Consider the following 27777-nt stretch of genomic DNA (forward strand, 5'->3'; position numbering starts at 1 on the left):
TTGCGAATTACAGCCTCAATGTTTATTTTTTGTGAATTACGACCACCAAAGTATCAAAATTTGCAAATTCAGGCCAATATACAGAAATCCGACCATTTAAGTCAAGTGGTCACAGTTTTGTATATTTGACGTGAACCTGTAAATTTTGATACTTTGATGATTATAATTCGTAAAAAATAAATATTAAAATTGTAATTCGCAAAAATAATAAACTTTAAAAATGTAATTCCCAAATTAAAAAAAAACAATATTAAGTGAAATCTAATGGGTCAATACTTAATAGTCAATACATCTTAGAATAACAATAACAAAATTCAAAATTAGGAGAACTTCATATGAAGGTCGGAGGCAAAAACGAGAGAGAGAAAGAGAAAAGAGATAAAAAGCTGAAATTGGGTGTCCATTCTTTTCAATTTTTCGCGGTCATCTCCTCAAATTTCACTTCTTCGCCACTTTCTTCAGCTCTTTCCTCATCTTTCAATCATCTTCACAAATTTCACTTCCTCCAGTTTTTTTATTCTCTTTACAGATTGTTTGATTGATTGTTCTACTTAAAGCTCCCTTTTGATCGGTTAGGTACCTTTAACTGTCTACTAATTTGCTTTGTTTTTGCTAAATTAGAAAATTTTCTCATCAATTTTCAAGTTTTTGATTCGATTTACACTTTGCTAGCTGTACTGAAGATGCTTTGTGGTTTGTGGTTTGCGATTTTTTTTATTCTTCGAATTTTTTAAACCAATGTGCTTGTTTCATTAATTGAAACAGTTTATTTTTTCCCCTTTTCTAATCTTCATGAATCTTCAATTCCTATTCTTTGATAATTACTTCTATATTGCATGGCTGCGAACTTGTGATATTTTACTGGGAATTTTATTCGTTGTCAGCTTCTATTTTTTTTTTTTTTTTCAGTTAGGGTCTGTTCTAATCATCTATACTGCTATATATTGACAAGCTCTATGTGAACTGTCTTTGAGCTTGATTCTATAAATGTCAATGTATAGGTTAAAGTAATTGGTATATTTTGTTGCTTTCAGAAACAACTTATTTGGGTTTCAGCAGATTCATAAAAGTATGCCAATTTGCATTTGATTGAGTTCCTTAAGATGAGATGACCTTCAATTAGCTTCGATGATGTTTTAATTTCATAGTCAATTATTTATTTATTATTTTTTTCTTTCTTTCTTTCTTTTGTGATGTATGTACTAGTGGCCTCTGCCTTGTTCTTTTGCTCTTGAATGTCTGCATGTGATAATATCATTGTGTAAATTTCACGAGTTACTTTTCTTGTCAGATCTTGTGTAAATACTCGAGTATGGCTCCTACAAGAAAGTCGAGAAGTGTCAATAAGCGGTTTCCATATCCTAGTGAGATCTCTCCTTCAAAAGATGGAGAAAGTGCTAATAAAAGTAACAAAAGGGTGAGTTTTGAATTTATTCTAGCATTCAGTGTTTGGTGTGAATGTCTGGTGGACAATTGATACTATGCATGCTATTGAGCCAGTTGTGTCATTAATAGAGAATTCCCGAATCACAAGTTTGTTCAAGACTATTTTTAACGGGCATTTGGTTATTGGCATTAAATGGTGTTAATATGATAAGCTTTAGTTTAAAAATTTTAAAATATATACTATGTCATTTCCATGTTTATGAAGCTCTACATGTGCTTCATAATTTTCCAAGTGGTGATGGGTGTGAATAAATTTTGTAAAGAAGAAAATGATAAGAATATGACAAACGTAATCATAAACCTTATAAAGTAGTTTTTTCCAGCTAAATTGTTAAATTTTCATTTTCATTCCACCTTTTAATATCAACAACCAAACACGTTATAAGTGGATAATTGTTTTAGTACATTGGTTACCGCTCACTTACAGCTTTTATGAATTGAAGAACAAGGAGGGAAAGGAGTGGAGGGAAATGGAAGTATAGATATTCCTCTATTTGGTTAGCAAATGAGAAGGGATGGTTAATGGAGTGGAGTGAATCAGAGGGATTAATTATTCACATTCTGTGAGAAGCAAATCTTTCCAAATAATGGAAACATTTTGAAGGAATATTCGTCACTTTCCCCCTCCCTTCCTCCGCTTCCTTTCCTTCCTATCTTATTATCGAAACATGCACTGAAGATTTGTCAATGATTGTGCTAGATAGGAGTATTTCTTAGTGCTTGTCTTTGATTCAAGCATTTAATTAAATGATGCTGGCTTTGAATCTGCTGTTCGCATGTTGGTGTGAAATAGTTTATTATTTCCTTTTCTCTTCATTTTGTGCAGAAAAGGAAGGTGTCTGACATGCTAGGGCCACAGTGGAGCAAGGAAGAGCTTCAAAGCTTCTATGAGGCATACCGCAAGTATGGGAAAGATTGGAAAAAGGTTCGCACATCATATTGTTTATTTCTTCAATGAATTTTTATAGGAAGTGCACTGGGAACCAAATGCTGAACTGTTTCGCCACAAATGTGATATTTTGAGATCTTGACTTTTTACCCGTTGATGTTTGTGTTGGTGCATAGGTGGCTACTGCAGTACGTAATCGGACTATAGAAATGGTGGAGGCTCTTTATACTATGAACAGGGTAAGAATCATTTACCCTTGTTTTTTCGTCACTCAACTTCTGATTTTTCTACCCATCCCTCTCCCTTCCATCCATCTGCCATGGTGTGCCTTGCATGCATTTTATATTTTAAATTTGTTATCAATGTGCTCTTGTTTTTGTTTACTTACTGACATGGTGTCTATCAAAATTTAATGTTGAAAAACTTGCTGGCATTAATGTGCTGTGCTTTTCTACAGTTGACTGTGAAGTTTAATGCCTAACTTAGCAGTATGCTGGACTGCATTGAAGTGTTTATGATTGATGATTGTGACCCTTTATAAAGGCCAACTGCACTTTTTGTTGCCATGTCTGATTCTGAGTTTCTGACACATCTTTATGTTTTTGGAGCTTGTTCTCCATTGACATGTGCTTTATATGAACTGAAGGATTTTTTTCCTTTTTCTGTTATGATTTTATGCTGCATTGATATGATTGCCTGACTGACTGTCTGAGATGACAACTTTGTCAAGTCTATAGCTTTTCCTGCTTGTTGTTTTACCTTTTTTTTTTTGCTTTCTCTATCTTCTTTTCACTTTGACTAATTGCTAAAATTTATTGTATTATTTAGCATTTAGAAAAGACTGAAGCTTACTATTCTGATCTAAGATAAATGGTTTAGTCTTATTAAAGGAATTAGTGTAAGTGTAACACCAGCTCTTCTCTCTCACTCATAATGGAAAAAATGGATTTTATCTAGGCACTGTCTACACACTTTTTGCAGATTAGATCTTATTCTCTGCATGCCTATGTAATGATGATCATGACCATTAGATGCGCAGTTAATCTAGCTGGTGTAGAAATCAACATTCTTATCCATGAACGGACAGCCACAGTAAATGTATTTTGATGCTCAATTTAATTGGGAAAGATATTTTTTGGTTGGAATTTGTTTTCTATTTGCGGGATTTGGATTATAGGCTACTGTGAATTGGATTGTCATTAGATAACTCTCAGGTACCATGATAATTCTTACTGTAAAAAAAGCAACATCTTCTCTTTATGAGAGTCAAGAGTGCTAACCAATATCTTCAAAAGGTTGAAATTGCTTGTTTTTGAGACTTCTATTGTGAAGCAGGGAACTTATCATAGACTTGGTGCTGATGTTTTTAGTGACAATTGTTTTGGCCAAATTGACCACCTTATTTTAAATTTCTTCACTTTTGACAATATTCTTGTTCTCGAGGGCAACTCCTTCTGTTGTAGTGTGCTGTAACCTTTTTTCTTATAGAGGATGCTTTTTCTTTGATCTTTTTTTACAATTGAAATTTGTTAATTAACATTACTGTTTCTGAGTTGTCTTTCACTATTTGCTATATGCATTTTTTAAAGTGAGATATTATTGTATTTATTTGTTCGTTACATATTTTAAAATGATTAATACGGCCTTATCTTCCTTTAAGTACAACTTTTGTGTCTCATATTGAAGCTGAATTCATGAAATTTGGCTAGCAATATCTATGTAACCTCTCCATCATAGTGCAAAAATGCATTTTCAGTCACGATTGAGGTGATGGTCATAGTGATGCGTTGTTGCACCACCAAATTTCATACGAAGCTGTGAGATATTCCTTAAATCAATTCGAAATGCAGATTTTTTTTACTCCTTTACGATGCAGCCCAATACGATACACTCATGCCTCTTGTTTTTGTGTTATGCTCTCCATTTCAACTAGTTGCCACTTATTCCTTTAGGCATATTGTTAGAAAGGAAAAGTTTCCCTTTCCTACACTAGATTTGTAACCCACCTTGCTCTCTTTAAACCAATAAAACCTAACATTTGGCTATCCAAATCTAAAATATAATCCTCCATAGCTCCTTTTAATCCTCCAGTTTCCAAAAAATAGAGACTCCAAAGTCCAAACTACCAAACTCATGCGCGGAAAGTGTAAATTAGATGGGGATGGAGAGAAATTTTCTCAGCCTTTTCTTTTACAGTTTTACGTTTTCTGCTGAAGGCAATTTAAACTAAAAGTATCTCAGTGTTGTGACTTATTATATTCTTTCTTTCCAGGCTTATTTGTCTCTTCCAGAGGGAACAGCTTCTGTTGTTGGTTTAATAGCGATGATGACTGATCATTATTCTGTTCTGGTGAGTGGCCGACCTATATCTTGAAGTCCATTGTTTGATTTTCTATTATTTCTTTTTACTCTGACTCTGACATTCTGTACAGAAAGAGTACAATTTGTATCAGTATTTTCTGTATTTTATTTTGGCGTAACAAAAATACTTGATGGAATGAATCTAATATGCTACTGATACTACAGAGAACTGCCAAAATTTCACGATCTATCAGACCCTGAAGGGTATCTGAAGGTGTGATTTTATCTTCTTGATTTTATTAGCATGGATAGCATCCATTAAATTCATGGAAGAAGCGTAGATCATTATGCAAAGCTGTAAAAAGGTGTTAAAGTTTCCGACAAAGTAAAAAATTCATTTTGGGTCATGCTATAATGGATTTGTTTGTAAGATAGCAGAATTCTTTTGTATCCTAAATCAATTTTGAAGGGTTAGTGGATAATTGTTAATATTTTATCGTGGCCAATCCCTCTCCAGTTCTTAAATTTAAATGTTGGTCCCTGAAGGATTCATCGGATTGGAACCACGCTATTCCGAACTTGACTTATATTATTTATGAACTGTGGCCATATCATTCTTTTTCCTTTACTTATAAAAATAGATGTTTTTTGGAATCTAAATAAAAGTAGCTCGTGCCAATTTAACCACAATCAATGACATGTGAGCTTCTGAATTTCTTGTTATGGCATGTCAGGAGGGAAGTGATAGTGAACAAGAGAGCAATGATGGTGTTGAAATACCACGAAAACCTCAGAAGCGTACACGTGGAAAATTACATCCTAACATGGCTGGGAACTTTTCAGATGTGTCACATTCTCAGTCAGTTGCTTCAAGTTATGGCTGTTTGTCTCTCTTAAAGAAAAAACGGTCTGGGGGTGAGTTTTGTTCTCAAAAAGCAAAGCCATTTTCATTCTTTTCCTGAAACAATTTAAAGAAGCAAGATTTGCTTCAAAGATCCTTTTCTTTTTCAGACTGTTAGATGTTTTGTACCACTGGTTATAGGCTTTTACATCTAGTTCATGATGGTGATCAATCGTTATGTTTACAGTAAGCTAAAAAGTGTTTACATTGCCATGATGTTGCTAGTATTTAATGTTCGCCGACCTTTTAATCAGGTTCGTCGTCAGCTGTTTTTTGATACTCACGGTAAGGCTGGCTTGTTTCTTGATTGATACTTATGGACATTGGGTGGAATTGGTGTCCTTCTTTGCTCACAGGAGAAGAGTCATTAGATAAAGCTTTAATAAAGATGATCAGTGGAATAAACAAAAATTCTTGTAATGTCTATTTTTTAATTTTTGTTTTTTTATTCATATCAATCTTTTGGACTTTGCAGGAAATCAACCAAGAGCAGTTGGAAAAAGGACACCACGCGTCCCTGTAAGATATACATATGATAAAGATAACATTGGGAGGTATATTTCCCCAGTTCGGCAGGGGTTAAAAAAGTTAGATGTTGCTGATGAAGATGTGGCTCATGAGGTGGCATTAGCGTTGGCTGAGGCATCCCACAGGGGTGGTTCTCCTCAGATCTCTCAGACACCAAATAAAAGAAGAGAAGTTACTTCAAAATTACCTGTTGGCTTGGGTGAAAGATTGGTAACACACGATTTGCCTGTTTCACTTTACCTGGGTCTAAAACGATTTCTTTTTATAAAGCCTGATAGATTGTTAATCTTGTAGTGTTCGGAATCAGAAATGACAAGCGCAAAAAATATTGGAAATGAAGTGAATGATGATGGGTGTGAAGGAAGCTTGGGAAGCACTGAAGGGGATAACAATTTTTCTAGGGAGAAGCGTCAGTCTGGTGCTAGGAAAGGTGTTGGTACAGTTGCTCAACAGAAAGCAAAGAGGTCCTACGGGAAGAAAGTAGAAGTTGAAGATTCTGAACACCATTATGGGGATGATATAAAGGAAGCCTGCAGTGGTACAGAAGGAGGACAAAAGTACCCTAGTTTCGAATTAAAACTTGGTCCTGAGACAAGAGATTTGACGTGTACTCGATCATCAGGTCAAACCTCTAAAAAGAGGAGCAAAAAGGTCCTTTTTGGTGGAGGTATGTCTGGATTATTAGCAGGCATTTTGTTCTTCATGTGTTTGACTAAGTATGCTGTGCGTCTGTGGCTCTGCTCCTAGAGAATTCTTAACCTCAAAGGAGATGATTACGAATTTCATTTTTACGTTCTATTGGACTTTTTTGTCATTGTTCTTGCCAGTTTAAACTATATAATATTATAATTTACATTATACTCCCTCTGTCCCATTTCATTTGGAGCTAATTTCTATTCTGGGCTGTCCCATTTACTTTGCAGTTTGTCCTCTTTCGGTAATGGTCCCCACCATTCTCTTTTAATCTCACTCACAAATTCATTTATTCTTTTAATCCCATCCATTCATTTGATGACCCCACTTGATATACCAACTACTAATTAATATTTACACCCCTTTGATAGAGGTGCAAATCAAATTAGACAGAGGGAATATAATGTTTATATGTAATCTTTGAGGGCTCACAACCTTAACCCTGATAAGTAGAGGTTATTCTTTAGGACTAGTATATATATAAGTTATAACTTGGGATTCTTAGTTACTGTGATCTTATGATTACAAAATTGTACAAGTGTATGCACGACTCAGCACGAGGTTATTTTTAAGGGCCAACACATCTTGTAGTTTTTGATTTTTGGTTTTATTGAAACAGGAAGCTAGTTTTAGTTTTATTTTGTAATTTTTACTGATCTTATTAGAAAACAGTGATTACTATCATGTTTTGTTTGTGCGTTAGGCCACCAGAATTACACGACAAGTTTACTACCTAATTTTTTAACAATCATCGCACTTATTGTGAAGATGGTTGCAAAAAATTAAAAATGTTAAAAATTAATTAAAAAAAGACGATTATTATTTTGATCTTTGATTCAAAATCAAAAATCCATAATCCTTAAAGGAAAAAATGGCAAGAATCACCACAATAGGGACAGTTGATTGAGTATTTATGATTGTATATTAATATCTTATATGACTTTGATATAATAGTCACTATTTTGCGGACTAGATTTTCCATAATTAAGAGACATAATATAAAGAGTAGCTATGTAAATGTAGATGATAAAAAAATTAAAATAGTTTAGGTGACAATGAAATTCATTAAAATCTTCATATTTCACTGCCATTGTTCATAACCTCAAGTATTCAGCACCAGGAACCACACTTTTTATCAACGGCAATTGCAAGTCGCTGGCACCCCATTTCAGTATTTGAACTAGCACCCAAAATCAAAAAATTAACCAAGGAGAACGTAGGGGAGGAGTTTAGTGATTAAAGTTTGAAAATCGAAATAGGGTTTCTAGACAAAAGTAATTTATTGGGTAATTAGGTTTCAAAATGCTTCCATGAGACAAATTTATTTGAGAACTTTTGACGAAGATTGAAGAGAGAATCCATTGTTACTGACATAGAGGATTAGAGATTAAAGAGAGACAAAAAGAGCTTACGCCTTCCTCCATTGTTACGCCTTCAATTTCATGGAATACATTTTTTTATGATTTTCTAAAAGAAGAACAGAAACTAACAAAATGACAGCAATACTGAACGGCTTCTAACATTTTGTCTATTTAGAAGTATTTGGCAGGAGTACTATTAATGAAATACTATTTTAAGAACTCTTCAATAGCAATAAATTGATAGTCTCTACTCACTACTCACAATTAGTTTATGGAGTAAAATAGAGAACAAATAGTTTAAAATGTCTTACCTCATTGGTAATGTGGAACACTATACCTGAACAAATTTACATCAACCAAAAAAGAGGATAGTGTTTTGCCTGCAGTGAGGAGTAACTGAATGAATTGATTTTTTTACTGTCTATTGTGATGGGATGAAGATTGGAGAGAGAGGATTTTACTAGTTGTGATTCTTGTTTCTTCTCTTTTTATAAAAAAATATTTTCTGGAATTGTGGGAAATGGAACTGGAAATTGGTAACTAATCATTTTTATTGTAACAAAAATAAATTGCTAACACTTCAAATTTGAATATTTAAAAAATGGAGCTTGCATCATATGGCTTTGTTGGGGTTTTGGTGTTGCTCTTCACATTCTGTTTCCCTAAGGGAAATCATGTATTTGTAATCTGCTTTCAGTACCTTAAACCTTTTGTTGCACACTTACACTGAATCTAATCAACTTAGTACTTCCATCTGCTCTCCAATTCTGTCGAGCTTTATGTGATGAAACTGTCAAAATTTTTGGTTCTATTTCCCTTTGTTCTTTTCCTGTTTCCAAATTATGGGTTGACTTATCCTTCATCAGGGAAAGATGTTGGAGGTATTTGAACTTATCCTTCTTTGCTTTCGTGTAGATGAAGGTGTAGCGTTGGATGCCCTGCAAGCTTTGGCTGATTTGTCATTATTGATGCCATCTTCTGCAGCTGAAGCAGGTATTGAGATCATAATCTAATAAATTTCGTGTCCATATTTGAAGAGTTACCATTTTCATTTTTTGCTTCTTCAAACTAGTAGGCATGATGGTTCTCATTTTGATGTCATGATGGGGTTACTGATCGTGCAGTTTTGTAAATGTTAGTTAATTTTCAGTTGAATAATTTTTTAATTAAATACAAAATTGATCCTTAGAGAATTTCACTTGATCATATGATTTAAGGATTGAGATCATTGGCACTAACTGGCATGTTATAGTTGATAAAATTTGACTTCCATGTTTTCTCAGAGTCAGCTGTGCCAATCAAAAAGGAAAACGAAGTTGATGTTGACAAATTCAGGCAACCAGACACTGTAAATACAAGTCAGAGGGTAAAACCAAAAGCTTCACCATCTAAGAAGAAGGGAGACCAGTCAGTTCCTCAGTCTCGTGGTTCTGAGTCCACAAAATATACACCAGGAAAAGCTTCTTCCCCTAACTCAAGTCCTGTAACTGAACCAAAAGACTCAAACGTGCGAAAAAGAAAATCAAAGCCTTATGTGTCAAGAGTGAGATTCACATATGTTTCTATTAATCATCAGTCCTCTCTTTTTTTTCAAATTTTTTTCTCTTGCAATCTCTTGGTTGCTTTATTTTTTTTTCACATATGGCAGCATATTATCATTTATCTTTGATGTCTTTCCACTGGCAGAATGCTACCTCCGAGTTTCGAATGCAAGCAGATACTAACACTGTGCCGGAAATGGAGGTGAGAAGTTAGTTTATGGATCTATGCTAGTTTCTTTGCAATATTAGTGTTGGTTTTGTTTTGCATGATTAAAAAGATGAAGCAACTTGTGATTTGTGTCTGATGCTATCAATTGTTTGTTAATAGTTACTACTCAGTCCCAAAGAGTTTGCTACATCAGCAAGTTTTTAGTTTTTTTAATTTTTGGTTTTGTTTGTGAGAGAATCAGGTTAAAAATAAAATGTATGGATGGAATGAAGAGTGATTAAATTTGTCGATGAAAATGTGGGTTCATTTCCCTAAAAGAAAATGATACGAATTCAGTGGGATCGACTAAAATGACAAATGTAGCAAACTTAGAACGAATAAGAGAGTATACCTTAAAGTGTGGTGCAACATGCCTTTTTCAGAATTTTATGTAGCTGCCAATTTCCTTCATTCTCTACCAGTCAGTCAGAAATCAGTTTGTTGCTTATATATTATTTGGAGTCCAAAGCATTTGCAAACCTTATTTGACTTGGAAGTAATTGATTGTTACAATGTATTCTGGATTTTTTTAGTACATTTTGTATGAACTGTTAGTTTTTCTTTAATTTTTGAATAATTTACTAATTATAGAATTCAAGTTTAGGGCTTTTGCGAATTACAACCTCAAAGTTTATTTTTTGCAAATTACAGCCTCCAAAGTATCAAAGGCTACACCAGCCAAATGTGCGTTGACCAATCAATATGACCTTTGACCAGCCTAAATGACCGTTGAACATTATTAATCACCTTTGAATTTTGTTAACCATCCCTAATCATCTTTGACTTTCCTAATTTCCAATAGAACCCTTGTGTTTTAGCACTTTAGCGTTGTTTTTAACCATCATTACGATATTTTTTCAAAAAATGGACGTCGCGATTACCCTTATGGGATAACTCTTTCGAAAATTCGTTCGAAACAAGTACTTATTCGCCTATTTTCCAGCACGTAGACGGAAAAAGATATTAAGTGTCGTTTTTACCCATCATAACGATATTTTTTGAAAAAACGGACGTTGCGGTTATCCTTATGGGGTAATTCTTTCGAAAATCCAATCGAAACAAGCACTTATTCGCCTATTTTTTGATATGTAAACTGAAAAAGATATTTAACGTCGTTTTTACCCATCATAAGGATATTTTTTGAAAAAACGGACATCACGATTACCCTTATGGGGTAACTCGAAAATCCAGTCGAAGCAAGTACTTTTTCGCCTATTTTTCGGCATGTAGACTGAAAAAGATATTTAACATCGTTTCGAAAAAAATATCGTTATGATGGGTAAAAATGACGTTAAATATCTTTTTCGGTCTACGTGCCGGAAAATAGGCGAATAAGTACTTGTTTCTACCGGATTCGAAAAAGATATCCCATTAGGAAAATGCAGCGTCCTTTTTTTGAAAAAATTCGTTATGATGGGTGAAAACGGCATTAAAGTGCTAAAACACAAGGGTACCATTGGTAACTAGGAAAGTCAAAGGTGATTAGGGATGGTCAACAAAAGTCAAAGGTGATTAGTAATGGTTAACGATCGTTTAGGCTGGTCAAAGGTCATTTGGGTTGGTCAACGATCATTTGGTTTGAATGGTGTAGATTTTGATACTTTGGAAGCTGTAATTTGCGAAAATTAAACTCTGAGACTGTTATTCGCAAAAGTACTAAACTTGAAGACTGTAATTCGCAAATTATTCTTAATTTTTTTACTGATCATTTAAAAATATCTAATTTAGTGGCATCCAGTCATTAGTCATTTCTGGAAATTAGTTTAACTGTAGGTGATATCATGTTCTATTAATAAAGTAATATCATATTAGGTTTGTGCAGTCTCTAGGTGCCAGACATGGTGCAAAAAAGCGGTTTTGGTCATGGTAACAAAATGGCTTTTGTGGTCTATGTGGATGGTTTTGCAGTTGTCACAGCCTATATTTTAGTCTCATTAAACTTAAAAGCCTTTATAATACGGTGCGTGGATTTTTTTGCATAATGGTTCCAACTTTATATATAATCTCAAACCTACTAGTGATTCAAGGCCATTTAGGCTATTAAAGTTGTTGGTTATTCCAAGTTAAGATGGTGGCTATAGTAATTAGATTATTCTTTTGATAATTGCAACAATAAGGGAAATTTCGATGTGTTTTTGGAATAGAGACAGTCTAGTTGTCCACAAGAAACCTTTTGCATTATTCGATATTAGATATATCTTAACACTGTTGCTGTTCATTATTGTTTATAATCATCTTACTAGTAGTAGTACTGGCATTATTATTATTATTATTATTATTATTATTATTATTATTATTATTATATTATTATTATTATTATTATTATTATTATTATTATTATTATTATTATATTAGTCTGATGTTATCTCTGATTTATTTTTACTATATTTTGCGGCTTCTACTTTATTATTGATGTTGTTGTTGTGATTCCTAAACTAGTGGCTGTTAATTATCCCTTGCTAATTCCTCTTTTGTTTTATGGAAAGTAACTTAAGATATAGCTGTACTTCTGTTCTTGTCTATAGTTTTCAGATCAGGGTATGAAGTCAGCTAACAAAAGTCGACGGCTTTCACATAATGCTTCCCAGCAGCTTGGGCAGTTGGTCAGAATCGCGGAACACTCTTCTTCAAGTACCGATATTAGAAAGGATGTAGATGATTCTGCTATATCATCCATACAGGCTTCTGAAATCACCAAGATCAACACACCAACGAAATCTAGAAGCAGGCGTAAAATGGACAAATCACTGATCATAAAAGCGGACACTTTTGTCAATGAACAACCTAACATATCTGAGCAGTTCTACCATGATAAGACAATGCATCTCAAGGTTTAGCTTTCTTTTTAAAGAACCTTTGAGCAAAAAACCTAATCTTTTGAAGTTTTAAGTTGCTGACTTATTGCTGTTTTCTTCATACAGGAAACGCTTTGTAATTGCCTATTGAACCACCGTGTCAGAAAATGGTGTATATATGAGTGGTTTTACAGTGCTATTGACTACCCTTGGTTTGCTAAAAGTGAGTTTGTGGAGTATTTGTATCATGTGGGTTTGGGCCATGTCCCTAGATTGACCCGTGTTGAATGGGGTGTCATTAGAAGGTACATACAATTTCACCCTTTAACCTGTTTGTAATTATATTTCTTTCTAGTAAATTTTCTTCTTGTTATCAGTTGTCATTAGATGGTGCATAGGTAGGTGGGATAGAATTAGGAAGCTAAAATGATTTAGAATTTATTTGAGGTTTTAAAATAATGATTAAGTGTGAAATTCCTAGGGAGAATTTATTATGAAAATAAGGAGTTGGAATTTGATTACTCGAGTAAAGATTCACATGTCATGCTTAGTGGCCGGATTAACTAAAAAAGCATAAACAAGGTCGTACCTGTCGAATTTGATTACTCGAGTACAGACAGTTTTGATTCCGTTCTGAGTGTTTATATTAATGCAGCTCACTGGGAAAACCACGGCGATTTTCTGAGCAGTTCTTGAAGGAAGAAAAGGAAAAACTTGCTTACTACCGGGAATCGGTGAGGAGCCACTATACTGAATTGCGCATGGGAAAAAGAGAAGGACTTCCAACTGATTTAGCTCGTCCCTTAACAGTGGGTCAGCGTGTTATAGCAATTCATCCTCGGTCAAGAGAGATTCATAATGGAAATGTACTGACGGTTGATCATAATAGATGTCGGGTTCAGTTTGATAGGCCCGAACTAGGAGTTGAATTCGTCAAGGTACTTCAATCAGAATATTTTTCAAATATTTTTGTGAAATGGTGTTGGAGTCTCTCTTATTGTTGACTAGCTATTAGATACTGTATTGCTTGGCTAGTTGCTTGATTTCAGTTATCTAAATATAGCTATATTCAGTTTCCTGGTAGAGTTCCTTTTCATTACCTTTTAAAAACCGTACCAATATTTTTAACCATTTAAACCAGCTCTTAAAATTGTGGAACATTATGAACCAGTAGGAATTCTTGGAAGATAGCAGAGAGTAGATGGCCACTAGGAATTCTTGGAATATAGCAGGCAGTAGACTGTTAAGTGTTAAAAGCCATTGGAGGACTGAGCTTCAGTGCTCCGCTATGATAGATTTCACCCTGACACTCATGGTCAAACATGAAACTAAATAGAGATATAATTCCTTATGAATGCAATTTGCAATATAGCCGCTAAATATCTTATATGCTTTGTCAAGCTGCATGCATTTAGCTATCAATGTATACGATTCAATTGAGGTCATCTGTTCCTGCTTTATGAAGCTCTTAATGGTATACACATTCTGTCATCTTTGATATGAATGTGAACTATAGAGATTTTTTTGTTGACTTTTGATTGGTTCCTTTCTTCACCAGACTAAAGAAAATTGGATTGTGATGTCGCCATCCAACATTACAACAATCTAGTGTCACTTTCATTGAGTTGGTTCTGTGTTTATCTTGATTTATGCAACCATATCCCTGACTAAACAAAAAAATAGTGGAAAGGGCTGTTCATTGTGTATGTGTACATATAGCACCTCTTTTGAAGCAAGTCTAGTGGATACATTAATCATATCTTTGAAAATAGTTTCTGTTTTATGTTTTATATTTGTCTTCTTTGGAAGCAATCTTTTACCGTACATATGCTATTGTCTTATTAGTCTTTATACAGGATATCGACTGCATGCCATTATATCCATCAGAAAATATACCTACATCTCTTATACGACACAATGCTTGTAAAGATAAGTTTTGCGAGGCTTTAAAGCAGTTTAGCGCCAGTCAAAGATCTGAAGATAGGATGAAGGAAGAAAACTTAATAATTGACCCCAGCCAAAAAGTGGGAAGTTTGGAAGGTCCTTCAAATGTTTCTCCTATTTATGTGATGAGTAATCTACCAAAGCAAGCTAAGGTAATTTGACTTCTATATCCTACTCTGTCTATATGTACAATCTGGTTACTCAATCACTTCTATTCAGCCTCTTATATATATATATATATGTGTGTGTGTGTGTGTATGTATATATATGTGTACTCGCAATCCCCCAACCCTGCTTAAGCAGGAAAAACTTAGTGGCATGGGTAATGAAATATTATGAATCATGTCTTCCCTCTATTAGGGAATGATGTACCCCTTTGTGCTAGCAAGAGGTAGCGGGACAAGGAGAGATGGAGACAGTTTTTGAAATAAAAAGGTGGGGGGCATGGGAAGAGATTGGAGATAAATATCTACTCAATGCGAACTCAACACTTTGTCAACTGTGCTAATTTGGAGATTCTCCAATAGTATTGAACAACCCTGAAATCACCAACCACACAAATGCTCTAATCGTACTGGGAACTTTTGATTTCCAAATTAAGTTAGCCACAAAAAGTGATTAAAGGAGGAAGAAAATGATACTAACCATGTGTAAAAAGAAGCACAAGAGAATCTTTTTGATTTATCTTGACTCCAAGACCTAGAATTTGAATTCTCAAATGGGGTAATGTTTTAAGCTTTTTGATGATATATTTTCTTTATTTCATTTCACTTTATTTTTGGCCATTTCTTATTTAGATCTTGATAGGTGTTCTTTTTCTCCTTATCCAAAATAAGATTATTTGAAAGAATAGTCCCCAATATTCATAGTACATGTTTTGTTTTTGATAAAGATAATTTTATTAATGGGAAATTGTCAAAGGTACAAATTAGGGATGTGAAGTTCCAAAAGAAATGAGCTAAAATCTACAGTACAATCTCCCAAAATACTCATACAAAGATCATTTAGAGTAGTGTGCTCAAAAAGATCATTTGCTTTTGCCCATTGTGACGCTATTAATTTAGCTTTCTCCCAGATCATTTCCAACGGTAAGAATCGATCATAAAAAATTCGTCTATTACTATCCAACCAAACAGACCAAAGAATTGCATAGCATTAACATCTTCACAAAATTTTTAGCTCCCTCTTATTTCCAAAGCCTCAGTGATTAAACAATAGAATATCTTCAATCCACCTCTGATATGATCTCCACTTATCTGAAAAAGTCTGCCCCATAGTTTGCTCATGAAACTACAATGCAAAAAGAGATGATCGTTACCCTCTCCATACACCATGCACATCGATGCAGGTTCAACGGTTTGTGAGTTCTTCTGATTTGAAGATTCTCCATAGTATTGAGCTTTCCTAAAACCACCAACCACACAAAAGCTCTAATCTTACTAGTAACTTTCGATTTCCAAATTAAGTTAACCGCAAAAAGGTGATTAAATGAGGAGAAAAATGATATAAGGCAAGAGTAAAAAGAAGCACAAGAGAATCCTTTAGATGTATCAGGATTCCAAGATCTCATCCAGATTCCCAGAAGGGGAAAAATTCTGAAGAATAGATTACAAATCAACAACATATTGAAGGTCTCTTTCTAAAGGGTGATGCCTAAATAAGAAAGACCATGCCATTTGATTTTCTCCTTCTAAACAAGAATAGAAATCACTGATAGGAGCATCATGTTTAGTGGATAACTGATACATTCTAGGAAAAAGAGATTTGAAAGGTTGTATTCCTATCCTAACATCTTCCCAAAATCTAATCAAATCGCTCCTCCCCACTTAAATCGAAAAGGAGGAAATTTCTCCCTTTCAGATCTTTATCTTTTTAGCTGCAATACATAGGTCTTCAGAGGGGTAACAAGGTCTTGTTTCAATCGATATTGGTGCAGATACAATCCCAGAAAAAGTTGTCGCCCTTTGGTCCTAATCTTCTTTTTAGTTGCTTTTTATTAGTTTTATCATTAATAAGGGTAAGGTTGTGTACATCCGACCCTGTCAAAACCCACCCTAGGTGGAAGTCACTTATTTACATTGGGGTAATGGAATGTTGTTATTCTAGGTGTTCCTTTTGTGTTCAATATAAGAATAAATTATCTTTGAGGGTGTCTAGCGTGATAGCTTGTTGGAAATTTTTTTGTTCCCATCAAGGTGTTTGAAATCAGCGTTTCAAACCGGTTGATATGATCAAAATCTGCTTTGCCAAACACCCTTTTTGCCTCTTTTAACTCATATTATTCCTGATATGTCCAAAATTCAGAAAGATCATATATGTGTCTTTTGGTTCTTATATTATGTGTTCAATTGGTTTCAGTATTCAAGTGTCCAATATTAATCACGGGACTAACAGTTGAAGAAGTGTTTTAAGTTCATTTGCTTAACAACTCAATTGTTCTTTTCTTTGTGATTTTAGTATCTGATATACTGCATATGCATGTATGAATGTCATCATCTTTTTCTTTCTTCTATGTGATCATAAATTTCTTTTACCGGAATTAGCAGGTTGTTTTTAATGATTGTCATTCTGTAGCTTTGTCATTTGATCTGTGAGAAGCCTTCTAGGGCTTCATCCCATTGGATATTGTTTAATTTTTATCTGAAGCATATGTATCGTGATATTCTATGTGATTGTAGATATTGTTTAATTTTATCTGAAACATATATATCATGATATTCTGTGTGATTCTATCTGTTTTAGGAGGGTTATGTAAGTCCAATGTCATACAAAAAGAATGGTCATATTGAAGTAATCAGCCCCCAGCAAGCACCGACTTTGCAGCAGTCTTCTGGTTCCCCAATGCAAACAAAGGAGGCAGATATCCGTGCTTTGGCAGAACTGACCCGCGCTCTTGATAAAAAGGTTGTTATGACTAAGCATTTTTTCTTATGTATTAATTATTTCCACAAGTCTAGTTCCACAATCATACATCTAAAACGTTCCATTTTCCAATTATTAGCGTCCCCTGATGCAACTTTTTTTTTTTCTTTTTTTTTTCACATGTACTTAATGACCTGTCTTATTATATGTGGGTACATTTTGATGGAGGGGCTATTTCTATACTTTTTTCCGATTGAGTTCTCATACGAGTGCAAGGTTGAGAAGTTCTAGGCTATTCAATGAAGGTCACTACGGTGATAGATGATTGCTTTTGATTTCAAGCTGAATATATTATGTTGAGGAACTTATCCATGAAAAGAACATGTATCGTGCATTAATGTCTGGATGGCAACTTATAGAGATCTCTGTAAATCTTGAATACAATTTTCAAAATATTAGGATGACAAAAAAAACTTTTTCAAGGACCAATAATGTGAAGAGGAGAAAGATAGATAGAAAGAAAATGTGCACATGTGGTGAAGAGAGATAAGAAAAATGTAGAGCCAAAATAATACGTCTATGTGTTTAAAAGTATATTTAAACTTTGTACAATGGAAAGTGTTACGGATAAAAAAAGAGGACATATATGAAGAGCTTCTGCCCCTCAACCTTTTAACGCATACTTTTACCATTAATTTTTCTTCCTTCACTATATCGATCATTTCCCCCTTCCTGTGCTCTTCTGTATGCTTATCGTCTATACATTATAAAACCTTCCCGACCAAGGTGTTTTTAAAATTTGTGGATCTTGTTCTGTGTTTTTCAGTTGCCAATGGTTTAAACTTTAAATTGTGTATAGGCACATTGAAGTAGCATGTAACTTGAATCAATAATCTCCCCCACCAGTGCCATAAGCATTTTCTCTTTTTCCTCTTGCCCTCATTCATATCGCCATACTTAACAAGATGAAGTAATGATTTATGCGCAATGTAGAAGGTGTCTTACAAACCAAGTCCGGACCCCAAGCATGAGTGTTAGGATAATTTGGTTCAAACATAGAAACTGAGTGAGACAACTTGTATAACAGGGACTGCTCCTGAAAATCCAGTTTATAACTTGGTTTTGTTTATAGTTAAGGATGCTGGCTAACAATAACCTTTCCCATCATTAAACACAATAATGCTAAAGCCTTTATCTCAAATGTATGGAGGGGATCACCAACTGAGCTGAATCTTTTTATTGTTTGAACCTTTGACACCCGGACTCTTTATTTTACCTCGAGTACCGTGTAGTATTCTCGACAGTCGACACTCTGACATGGGTACTACACCTGGACACCCTGTTTTGGACAAAAGATATTGTATTTTCCATGATTTAGCCGATTTGGACACTCAGACTCGTAACCGTGTCGTGTTTATGTCGGATATGAGTTCCCGAGTCCTGGTGACAAATGTTTGGACCTTGAGTGAGCTAAATTATCAACACTGTAAATTTTCTTTTCCATCACCATAGTTAATTTATTGTTTTGGGCTTTCACATCATAAAGCTCTTAAGTTTTGTAATTTAAGTCAACTTGATTTATAAATTGCAGAATGCACTGGTGACTGAACTAAAGCGCATGAATGACGATGTTTCTGAAGACAGCACACTAAAAAATGTGGATTCTTTCAAGAAGCAATATGCAGCAGTACTGGTGCAATTAAATGAAGTTTTGGAACAGGCATATGCCTTTTCTTTTACACTGGAACTTCAATTATATACTCACTGTTGAAAATGTGTCTCATTTCGTAAGTATGATTGTTACTAACTTACAATTGATGCATAGGTTTCCTCTGCGCTGATATGCTTGAGACAGCGAAATACCTATCAAGGGAACTCTGTAGTTCCGTGGCAGAAGACAAAGATAAGTTTAGAAGATCATGGTAACATTGTTGGGTCTGTTGGTCCATTAAATGGCTTGCCAGGCAATACCCAAGGGACAGGTTCACATGCATGTGAGATTGTTGACACTTCAAGAATAAAAGCCCGAAGGATGGTTGATGATGCACTTCAGGTAAAAGCTTTCTGGTCTAATAAGAACCTTAATCCCCGTTTTGTTTCTTGGCATATGTGTAAGGCAAAAAGTTAAATTTCATGTTCCAACCCATTTCCCTCCTTTTCTCAAACTATTTGAACAGTTTATGTGGAATCATGTTAACTTGTCCAGAGAGCGTAAACTATTCCAAACTTTTATGCGGAACTATTCTAAGTTGTTTAAAGAGGTTTTGTGCAGTATCATTGTCATGTCACCCTTCTGATCTCTGAAAGTAAACTACTAAGTGCTCAAATTTTCCTCTATTTTTAGTTTAGTATATGCCCATTGTTTACAATTGAAATGTGAAGTTGATTGGACACAAGAGTCTAGAAGCATCCTTTCAATTGTTGATTGTGATTTAGATTTATATGGGCGTAACTGTAATGCCCATCATATATCTTAAATATGATTTGACATGCGATTCATACTATAAAGTATAGTTTTTCTCTGTGGAGTCGGTTTAAGGTAGTGTCAATAGTCTTAGGTGGGGATGTGGGAGTGATTCCTTAGAAAGTTTTCCAAGAATGTGTATGAGTGAGGGCACCATGTGTGCCGAGAAGAATACAATGGTGGCTATGAGGATATTTATTGGTCTTAGGTGTCTTTGGTTTTGTCGTGTGGTCCATGTTCGTTGAATCTAGATGCTTTTGATGATGACTGCGTAATATAACACTTGTATCTTTTTATTAGTTGAGAGTATAGATGGCCACAATTTGTATTAGGGTGATTCCGATTCCACAAAATTAGAACCTAATTTGGATCATACAGGCACAATTCTGATTTTGATTCTGGTTCCAAGCAGTTCAAGAGGCGGTTCCTGGTAGTCTAGCTCATGGGTTGGGCGAGTTGGAGTTGGATCACTGGATCAACTTTTTTTTGGTATAAATATAAATATACGAAGTCATGTAAAATATTTAAATGATGTGTGACATACATTTAGACTTTTAGTGCAAAAATGCGGTAACGGTAACGAACAAGGTAATGCGATAACAAGGATAATGTGACTGTTGTACCGCCAAATATCGACCTAAAGCATCAAATAATGTTTGGAACGGCCTAAAATGTGTTTTTTGACACCTTTTTCAATGCGGGTATTATTGGTTCGGTGAATTTGAAAACCTTTACGATACGGCCGATACCATATGATGCGGCCTTGTTTTTGCACTGTGGACATACCTTTGTTGTGTATTTCTCAGATTCATTGCATGTCAGGTGTAATTAAAATATTTACTAAAAATAAACATACATATATAGTTAATAAATATATGACACAGATTACCAGAATCTATGACAATGAATTTGAGTTATGTGAAAGCTGCTAATCTAAGGGCTTTAATTTCTAAGCTTAGGGTTAATTGTAAGCCTAGTATCATGGGCTAATAAACTCTAGTTTTTGGCTGATTTTGATTGTCTTTCATCCTGCTCATTGTGGGGTTCCTTTTAAAGATTATCCTGCTTCAATCTCTTTCTGTGATATAGAGTCCTGGTAGCTGGAAGTTGGCTGACTGCAGTGTTACCTAACTGGTCACCCATTTCTGATTGTGGTTTGGATGCGTACCAATTTTCTGTGATACATTATCTGAAAAGAATCAGTATTGAAAATTACCCAACACTCAGCCGTTAAATTCTATCCTTAGTGCATATATTGATTTCCTAGGGAAGCATATGAATCAATCTCGAATCTATTTAAATTTCAAATCCTAAGATTTGTCATTTAGTTGTGAAATTGAGTCAGTTAAGATTAAGAAGCAATATGTTGGGACTATTTATCCAGAAGGTAGTCAAGTATAACATGACCCGCAATCATTTTTTTTTGGATATTTTACCATGTTTGTCCGATGGTGCAAAAGCTCGGATCTGGTAAGGCCATGAACTCACTTTCGCAGTTAATACCAATGGTTTGCGGTTATCCGGCCAATATTGCAATAACGGTAACCTTAAAATCCTTTACAATGTGGTCGTGATGGGTTGATGCGGTTCATGTTTTGTACTATGCTTCATCCTTTCCAATTAGTTTTTTGGTTTTCTTTTTGTTTCTTTGGTCCCCATAGTTTTGAGGGAAGGGAGGCGTTGGAAGTTTAAGCCTCACATGGGCTGGAGATAGATTTTGGAACTTTATACCGATAGACGTTTCTTGTGGAAATAGATTTTGGAAGCTTTATACCATTAGACGTCTCTCTTTTAAAAGAAGGTTGATTTTGTCAGTTTCCAAGTTAGTGCTATTCCTTGAAGTTTGTGATAGGTTTTCACCCATTCATAAATGAGAAACAAAAGCATTGGGAACTGTATAGTTGCATCCAACGTCTTGTTCATTATTGTTTTCCTTAATATTACACAGTAAACAGTAAGCAATCTGATTAAGAGTTAAAATTCTGAAAATTGAAACAAACAAACGGCCAAATCCCACCAATGAATTGAAAAATCAGCCAACTAGCTAATTGTATACTTTTACCCGTTCCTCATACTTGAGCGTATGGCGAAGTAGGTAGCACTGGTTGTTGGGTTGTAATTTGTATTGGTCTGGTGGGCTTACTTTTACGTGGTGGGTGACATTGTCGGCGGGGGTTGGGGGATAACTAACTTGATTAAGCTTTTTGTGTCCATTCTCGAACCTCGAAAGAGCCAAAAATTATACTCCCTCCAATTCCGAGTTAATGTCCAATTTGCTTTTTATAACATTTCACTCTTAATTTGTTTTTAATTCTTAATCTATAAATTCATATATAGTCAAGTGGGATTTTGTTTGATTCCTCTCAATGTGAAGGTTATTAATGTAAAATTTTTATAATATTTAATTATGCACAATTAGAGATATTATGGATTAAATTAATGCATTGGAAAACGTGCAAAAAGCAAATGAGACATTAACTTTGAATTGGAGGGAGTAATTTAATTTCGAATTATAAGGATTACAGTAAAAATAGCTCGTTAAATCATGTGTTTTTTGTTAGTTATGTGAAGTTGTATATGTTGTTTCCTATTAAGGGTCAATTAGAAACATCTTTGTTTTTACAAGGATAAGACTGCGTACATTCAACCCTCAAACCCAGAGCCTAAGTGGGATGGCACTATGGTAATGAGGTGTTGTATTTGTGTATTCAAAGTTGGCTATTGACTTCAGAAGCACAATGATAGGGCTAATTGCAACAATGAGTGTGCTTGACTGAAGTTTGGATCTTCTGATTGGAGAATGGAAAGACAGGATAGTTTCGAAACAGCTTTCCTCTGTATACCTCTGTTAGATGGAGGAGGGAGGTTCCCATCTCCTTGTTGAATAAAGCATGATAAGATATTGCATGGGCTGGTTTTTTGTCAGACATATCCAGTGTTGCTGTACTTTTTTTTTTTCTTATCTACTAAAATTAGACTTCCTCCATCTCACTATCATCTTCCCATTTGTTTTTGCACACTCGCCAATGCACTATTTTAATTATTAAAATCTCTAATTGGGCATACTCAAAATTTAAAATTATAAAAACTTGATAGTAATACAATTGGGTATAGTCCAGTGTATTTGCTTCTGCACTTCTTTGTTTCATCAATAATCTGTTTGATTCAAATTTTGTATTGTAGTATAAATTAAATATAGAGATGTTTAAGCAAAGTTATAGATCAGAATGTGAGCTGTGTAGGATATATATGTCAGAGTTGTAGGGAAGACTTTTGGGTGACTGTTATGGAATTTTCCTGCTGCAATTTGTATGTACTTCATTATTGAAGGAAATTAGCCATCTATTTTAAACTTCCATTTGAACTGTGCTCCTTTCCACATTTTCTCAGGCAGTGACATCTCTGAAGGTAGAGGTAGATTCTGTTCAAACGATTGAAGAGGTAATAGACTTTGTGAATGCTAGACTTTTGGTTGATGATTCTGGCTTACCAACACAAACATCTCAACTTAACGGAAGTGCAACCCTTCAGAACCAGTCAAGCTCGTGCACTTCAACTGTGGTGAATTCTGATCTAGCACTTGATTCAAAGTCAAATTGTGCATCTGTTAGATGTGAACCACACATTCCGTCGGAGCTCATTGCAAACTGTGTTGCTACACTTCTGATGATTCAAGTAAGTTCTGATTTGCATTGATTATTTTTGCGCCATAGAGCCAGGGATTCTGCCATTCTCATTAAATCCATACTCCATATAAGTCTGCCCTAGTTAAATATGATAAATACTTGCATTGCAAGAGTGTTTAATCACCAAGTTTCCTAGCTTAGCTAACTACACTAACAGTACCAATATGGAGTACTGCGTGATGTTATGATAATGGTTTGTGTTAAAGTTCCTTTTAGGCTTAGTTATAACAATATTTAACAGGGAGATGAAGAATATTTTTGGTTGAAAGTGCTAGGAGGGGGACATATTTCATGGATAAAAATTGATAGTTGGTGGAGGGGTTGCACCTTATATGGTCTGAGACTTATTTCTTTTTATCTAATAATACTTTCTTTGTGCTCTTCTGTTCATGACACTTTCCAAAAATGAGGGTTCATTTTGTTCTTGTAATTTTCTTTTTGTAGTAACCTTTTCCCTCTATACTTTCTGTTCGTAACTGAGTGTTATCCTCATTATTACCTATAGCTCACAAGAGATGTACTTTTACGCATACTTTTCCTCCAATGTCATGGAACATGTGCTCTCCGAAACATGAGAACATCATAACGAGTGGAGTATTAACTTTATTTTTGATTTGACAAATACTGAGCGCGAGAATATGCTTTGCATAGGAGTATATCTCTTCTAAATGTTACTTCAAGTCACATAATAGAAATCAAATATAAAATTTAATCTTAATGGGTATAGCAATAGTATTTTATATAAAAAACTTGTATCTCTAAATGTCTGTTTTAAAAATAAATTTCTCTAGATTTATTAAATGGCATAAGATTTTTTTAAGTTATATATGTTGAAGGGTGGAAATGTGTGTGTGTGTGTTTATATGTATAATTAAGTAAATAATAAGAAGTAAATTTGATAATAATAAACCGATCTATTCCTCATTTACTCAAAAGAAACTCAATTATCAATCAAGTCAATATGAACCAAAGTATTGGGGTTGTCTTCTTCAAATGAACCAAATACTTTAAGACACACCTTGATCACATAATATTGTCCACTCACACACCTTGGTCACATATCGGTGAATATCCCCATTAATCTAGAAGATGGATCCAAGGTATTCAAAGCATTTTTGGAAATATATTGTTTTATAGTGTTTCTACTCGTGTCCCTTTGAGGCATTTTTCTATCTTCCAACTTTATAGTGCTTCTACATATGTCATTTTGTATGCTGCATATCTTATAGAAAATTATGAAATTTAAAAGCTACTTCCTCGATATCTTCTTGCACCATTTTCGTCACTATGTAAATGGTGCAAGTAATCCATTTCTTCACTTGTTCTAGACCACTGCTTGCAAAGACACCAACTACAAAAACTATGATTTATTAATCTTTGAAATATTACTTGCTGGCCAGACTAAAAGGTTGTGTATATCTGACCTTTCAAAAATACTGTGCAAGTAGAATATACTTGGTGGAATTTGGGGTAATGGAATGTAAAGTGAACGTCCTAGCTGAACAACTAATCCGCTACTAAAGTTGCTGTCTTTCCATTCTTTAGGGGTAATTTATTTTCCAACTGTAGATATATGTACACTTGTACTAGTTATTAAGATTTAAGGTTTCCTAGTGGATTTTTGAATACAAAGTAGTAATTGTGTATGTTCTTAGAATCTCGTCATGGTGAAAAATTTCTGATAAAATGATTAAAATGTTGTGATTGCAGGAAAAAAATGAAAAATGCAACTTGCAAACCCTGCTTAAGTAAATAGATTGTTTATGGGCAATCATTGTTTCGAATTAGGAAATCACATCTTTTGTTGCAAAATTCAAACCAAAACCTGTTAAGGTCTGCAATTGACTAGCCAAACACTAGACCAACCCTGGCGTGTCCCTCCCACACCCTATGTCCTTCCCCAACCATATCAATTATAATAGCCGTTTACAAAAACTGAGCTTTTACTGCACATACGTGGATCTAAAAAAGAAGCAATCTGCAAGTGCATTAGTCATTGAAATGCGGTTATATTTTCATATGCACGTTTCATCCTTTTTAAGAGTAGAGAATACTACAGCAGTGTTACTGAGAAGTTCTGATTTCTTTTTGAATGCTAAGTTGCTAACTAGCATGCTAACAAAGTTTGCTTCAATCCCTTGAACTCTACCAATCAAATAAGTTGTTGCGGTTTTTATGCCTATCAGTAGTTTCTGCGGCCAAAGACATCTCTCGTGTAATGTAATGATCAGATTATGACTTTCAATTGTGAAATGCAGAAATGTACAGAACGTCAGTTCCCACCAGCTGAGGTTGCCCAGATATTAGACCTTGCAGTCACAAGTTTACAGCCGCGCAGTTCACAAAACATTCCAATCTACACCGAGATCCAGAAATGTATGGGAATCATTCGGAGCCAGATATTGGCGCTTATCCCTACTTAATTAAAATCACTAAGTTCATATTCTGAATTGTGTAATCTGTTATTGTGTAAATCTGAAAGCTGTAGATCTAGATTAATAACTCCGAGTGGTGGCCTGAGCTATAGCTCCTTTGTCGCCTTGTATCGTAATCATACTTTGTATATGAATCAAGAATTAGCATTTTATTCTATGATTTATATCTATCTATCTATCTATATATATATATATATATATATATATGTATAAACAATATTCATGTGCGGTTTGGCACTTCCATGGTCATGAACTTATGATCTATGCCCCAATTGTTTCGTTTGATCTACAATGAATACTTGATCATGGCCATCTCGAATCAAACTAAAATGATTGTCTCAACTACGCTTGCACGGACTTAATATTGTTTGTTACTTGTATCATATTCATATGGTAAATATAATAAGTCTTAGATATCTATTGGATAGGTTGGTTAACGACATTGTTTGACAAATTTTTGCCTAAACTAATGCTTATATCAGTCCAAATTCCCACACTACTGTGATATGTGGGTTTTTTATTTTTTAATTTTTTGTATAATTTCATCTCTAGTTTTTGTAATAGTTCGGCCCTTTGGACCGTTGGTGACTACTCATAAAGACTGTAGATTGGTCTCCCAGACCAACACAAGTCTTTCCAGCGCACTATATCCTCACTCGTGTGCACTTGAGAAAACTTCTCAAGAGGTCGCCATGCAGAGATTGCTCCCCACCAAGCTGTGGAGTTCTTAGCAAATGGGCTCTCTAAAAAAAAGAGTTCTTAGCAAATAGACTCCCTAGAAAAGATGTATCCTATTGTTATGAGTAGTTTATTAATTATTTTTCAAGCTAAATTTGGGATATCATAGTTTTAACTAAATAGGTTTCGGTTGGAGTAAATATTGTTTTTTCTAGGCAAGATTCTGAATTTGAATCTCGTATAATCCTACTATTTTTTTAGCCTACTTTATAATTAAAAAAAAAAAAAAAACTAAACAAAGAAAGTTTAAATTCTAATTTCCCGCACTGAAACAAAGAAAATGACTGACAATATTAGTGGTCTACCTCAACTCCTCAAATACGGTGGTTTTCACTTTCCACATGCTTTAAGACAATATCAGATTTTTGATATAACTTAAAGTGACGACATTATTGATTCTTAGCAAGGTAGAATCATTCACAATTTGAGTGGTTGTATAATAGAATTACTGACATAAAATTCTTTCATTGGTAATTTGTTTTTTTACCTGGTTGACTTTTGATTTGTTACTTAATTAAATAGCTAAAATATTTATTTGGTGAAAGGATTTTGTTGAATTAGACTAGACTTAGTGTGAATGCCAATAATTATCGGGAAAAATACGAGGTGCACATACTTCATAAGCCAAAGAGTATATACCATCCAAAAACCATATGACAATAAGAAGAAGGGCTCCAATAACTTATAAAGTGTGCACACTATCTTTAATTTGTCGATGTGGGATAAACCATCCCAACACCCCTTCACATGCGAACCCCCATCAAGTTCACATGTGGGAGTAATCAATTAGGGTATGAACGTCATTCTTTTCGAACCTACCATTTTTAATTTTAATCAAACCATTGGCTCGAATACCATATTAAATTAGGCTGAACTTATTGTAAATGCCAGCAATTATCGGAGAAAACACCAGATGCACACACTTCACAAGCCAAGTAGTATATACCATCCCAAAACCATATGGCAATGGGAAGAAGGGCTCCAA

The 27777-nt window shown here is 34.5% G+C and overlaps 1 protein-coding gene across 3 annotated transcripts; it reads left to right on the top strand.

Annotated features, from left to right (window-relative positions):
• Positions 1-306: 306 nt before the first annotated feature.
• On the top strand, positions 307-26232 carry LOC130817497 (protein ALWAYS EARLY 3). Of its 3 annotated transcripts, XM_057683253.1 has the most exons (21): positions 307-576; positions 1292-1417; positions 2273-2371; positions 2512-2574; positions 4608-4685; positions 5371-5551; positions 6013-6275; positions 6360-6732; positions 9035-9112; positions 9403-9662; positions 9806-9862; positions 12394-12699; positions 12790-12968; positions 13319-13601; positions 14520-14759; positions 17350-17511; positions 19061-19189; positions 19295-19522; positions 23324-23374; positions 23465-23608; positions 25878-26232. In XM_057683253.1, exons 2-21 carry the CDS (start codon positions 1313-1315, stop codon positions 26040-26042), a joined length of 3444 nt encoding a protein of 1147 aa, XP_057539236.1. In that variant the 5' UTR covers positions 307-576; positions 1292-1312; the 3' UTR covers positions 26043-26232. The 3 variants fall into 3 exon arrangements, with proteins under 3 accessions (XP_057539236.1, XP_057539227.1, XP_057539219.1); XM_057683244.1 differs by having other exon boundaries at positions 23324-23608; XM_057683236.1 differs by having other exon boundaries at positions 319-571; positions 23324-23608.
• The last annotated feature ends 1545 nt before the right edge of the window (positions 26233-27777 follow it).

This window comes from Amaranthus tricolor, chromosome 1 (genome assembly GCF_026212465.1).
Source record: "Amaranthus tricolor cultivar Red isolate AtriRed21 chromosome 1, ASM2621246v1, whole genome shotgun sequence".
NCBI lineage: Eukaryota > Viridiplantae > Streptophyta > Magnoliopsida > Caryophyllales > Amaranthaceae > Amaranthus > Amaranthus tricolor.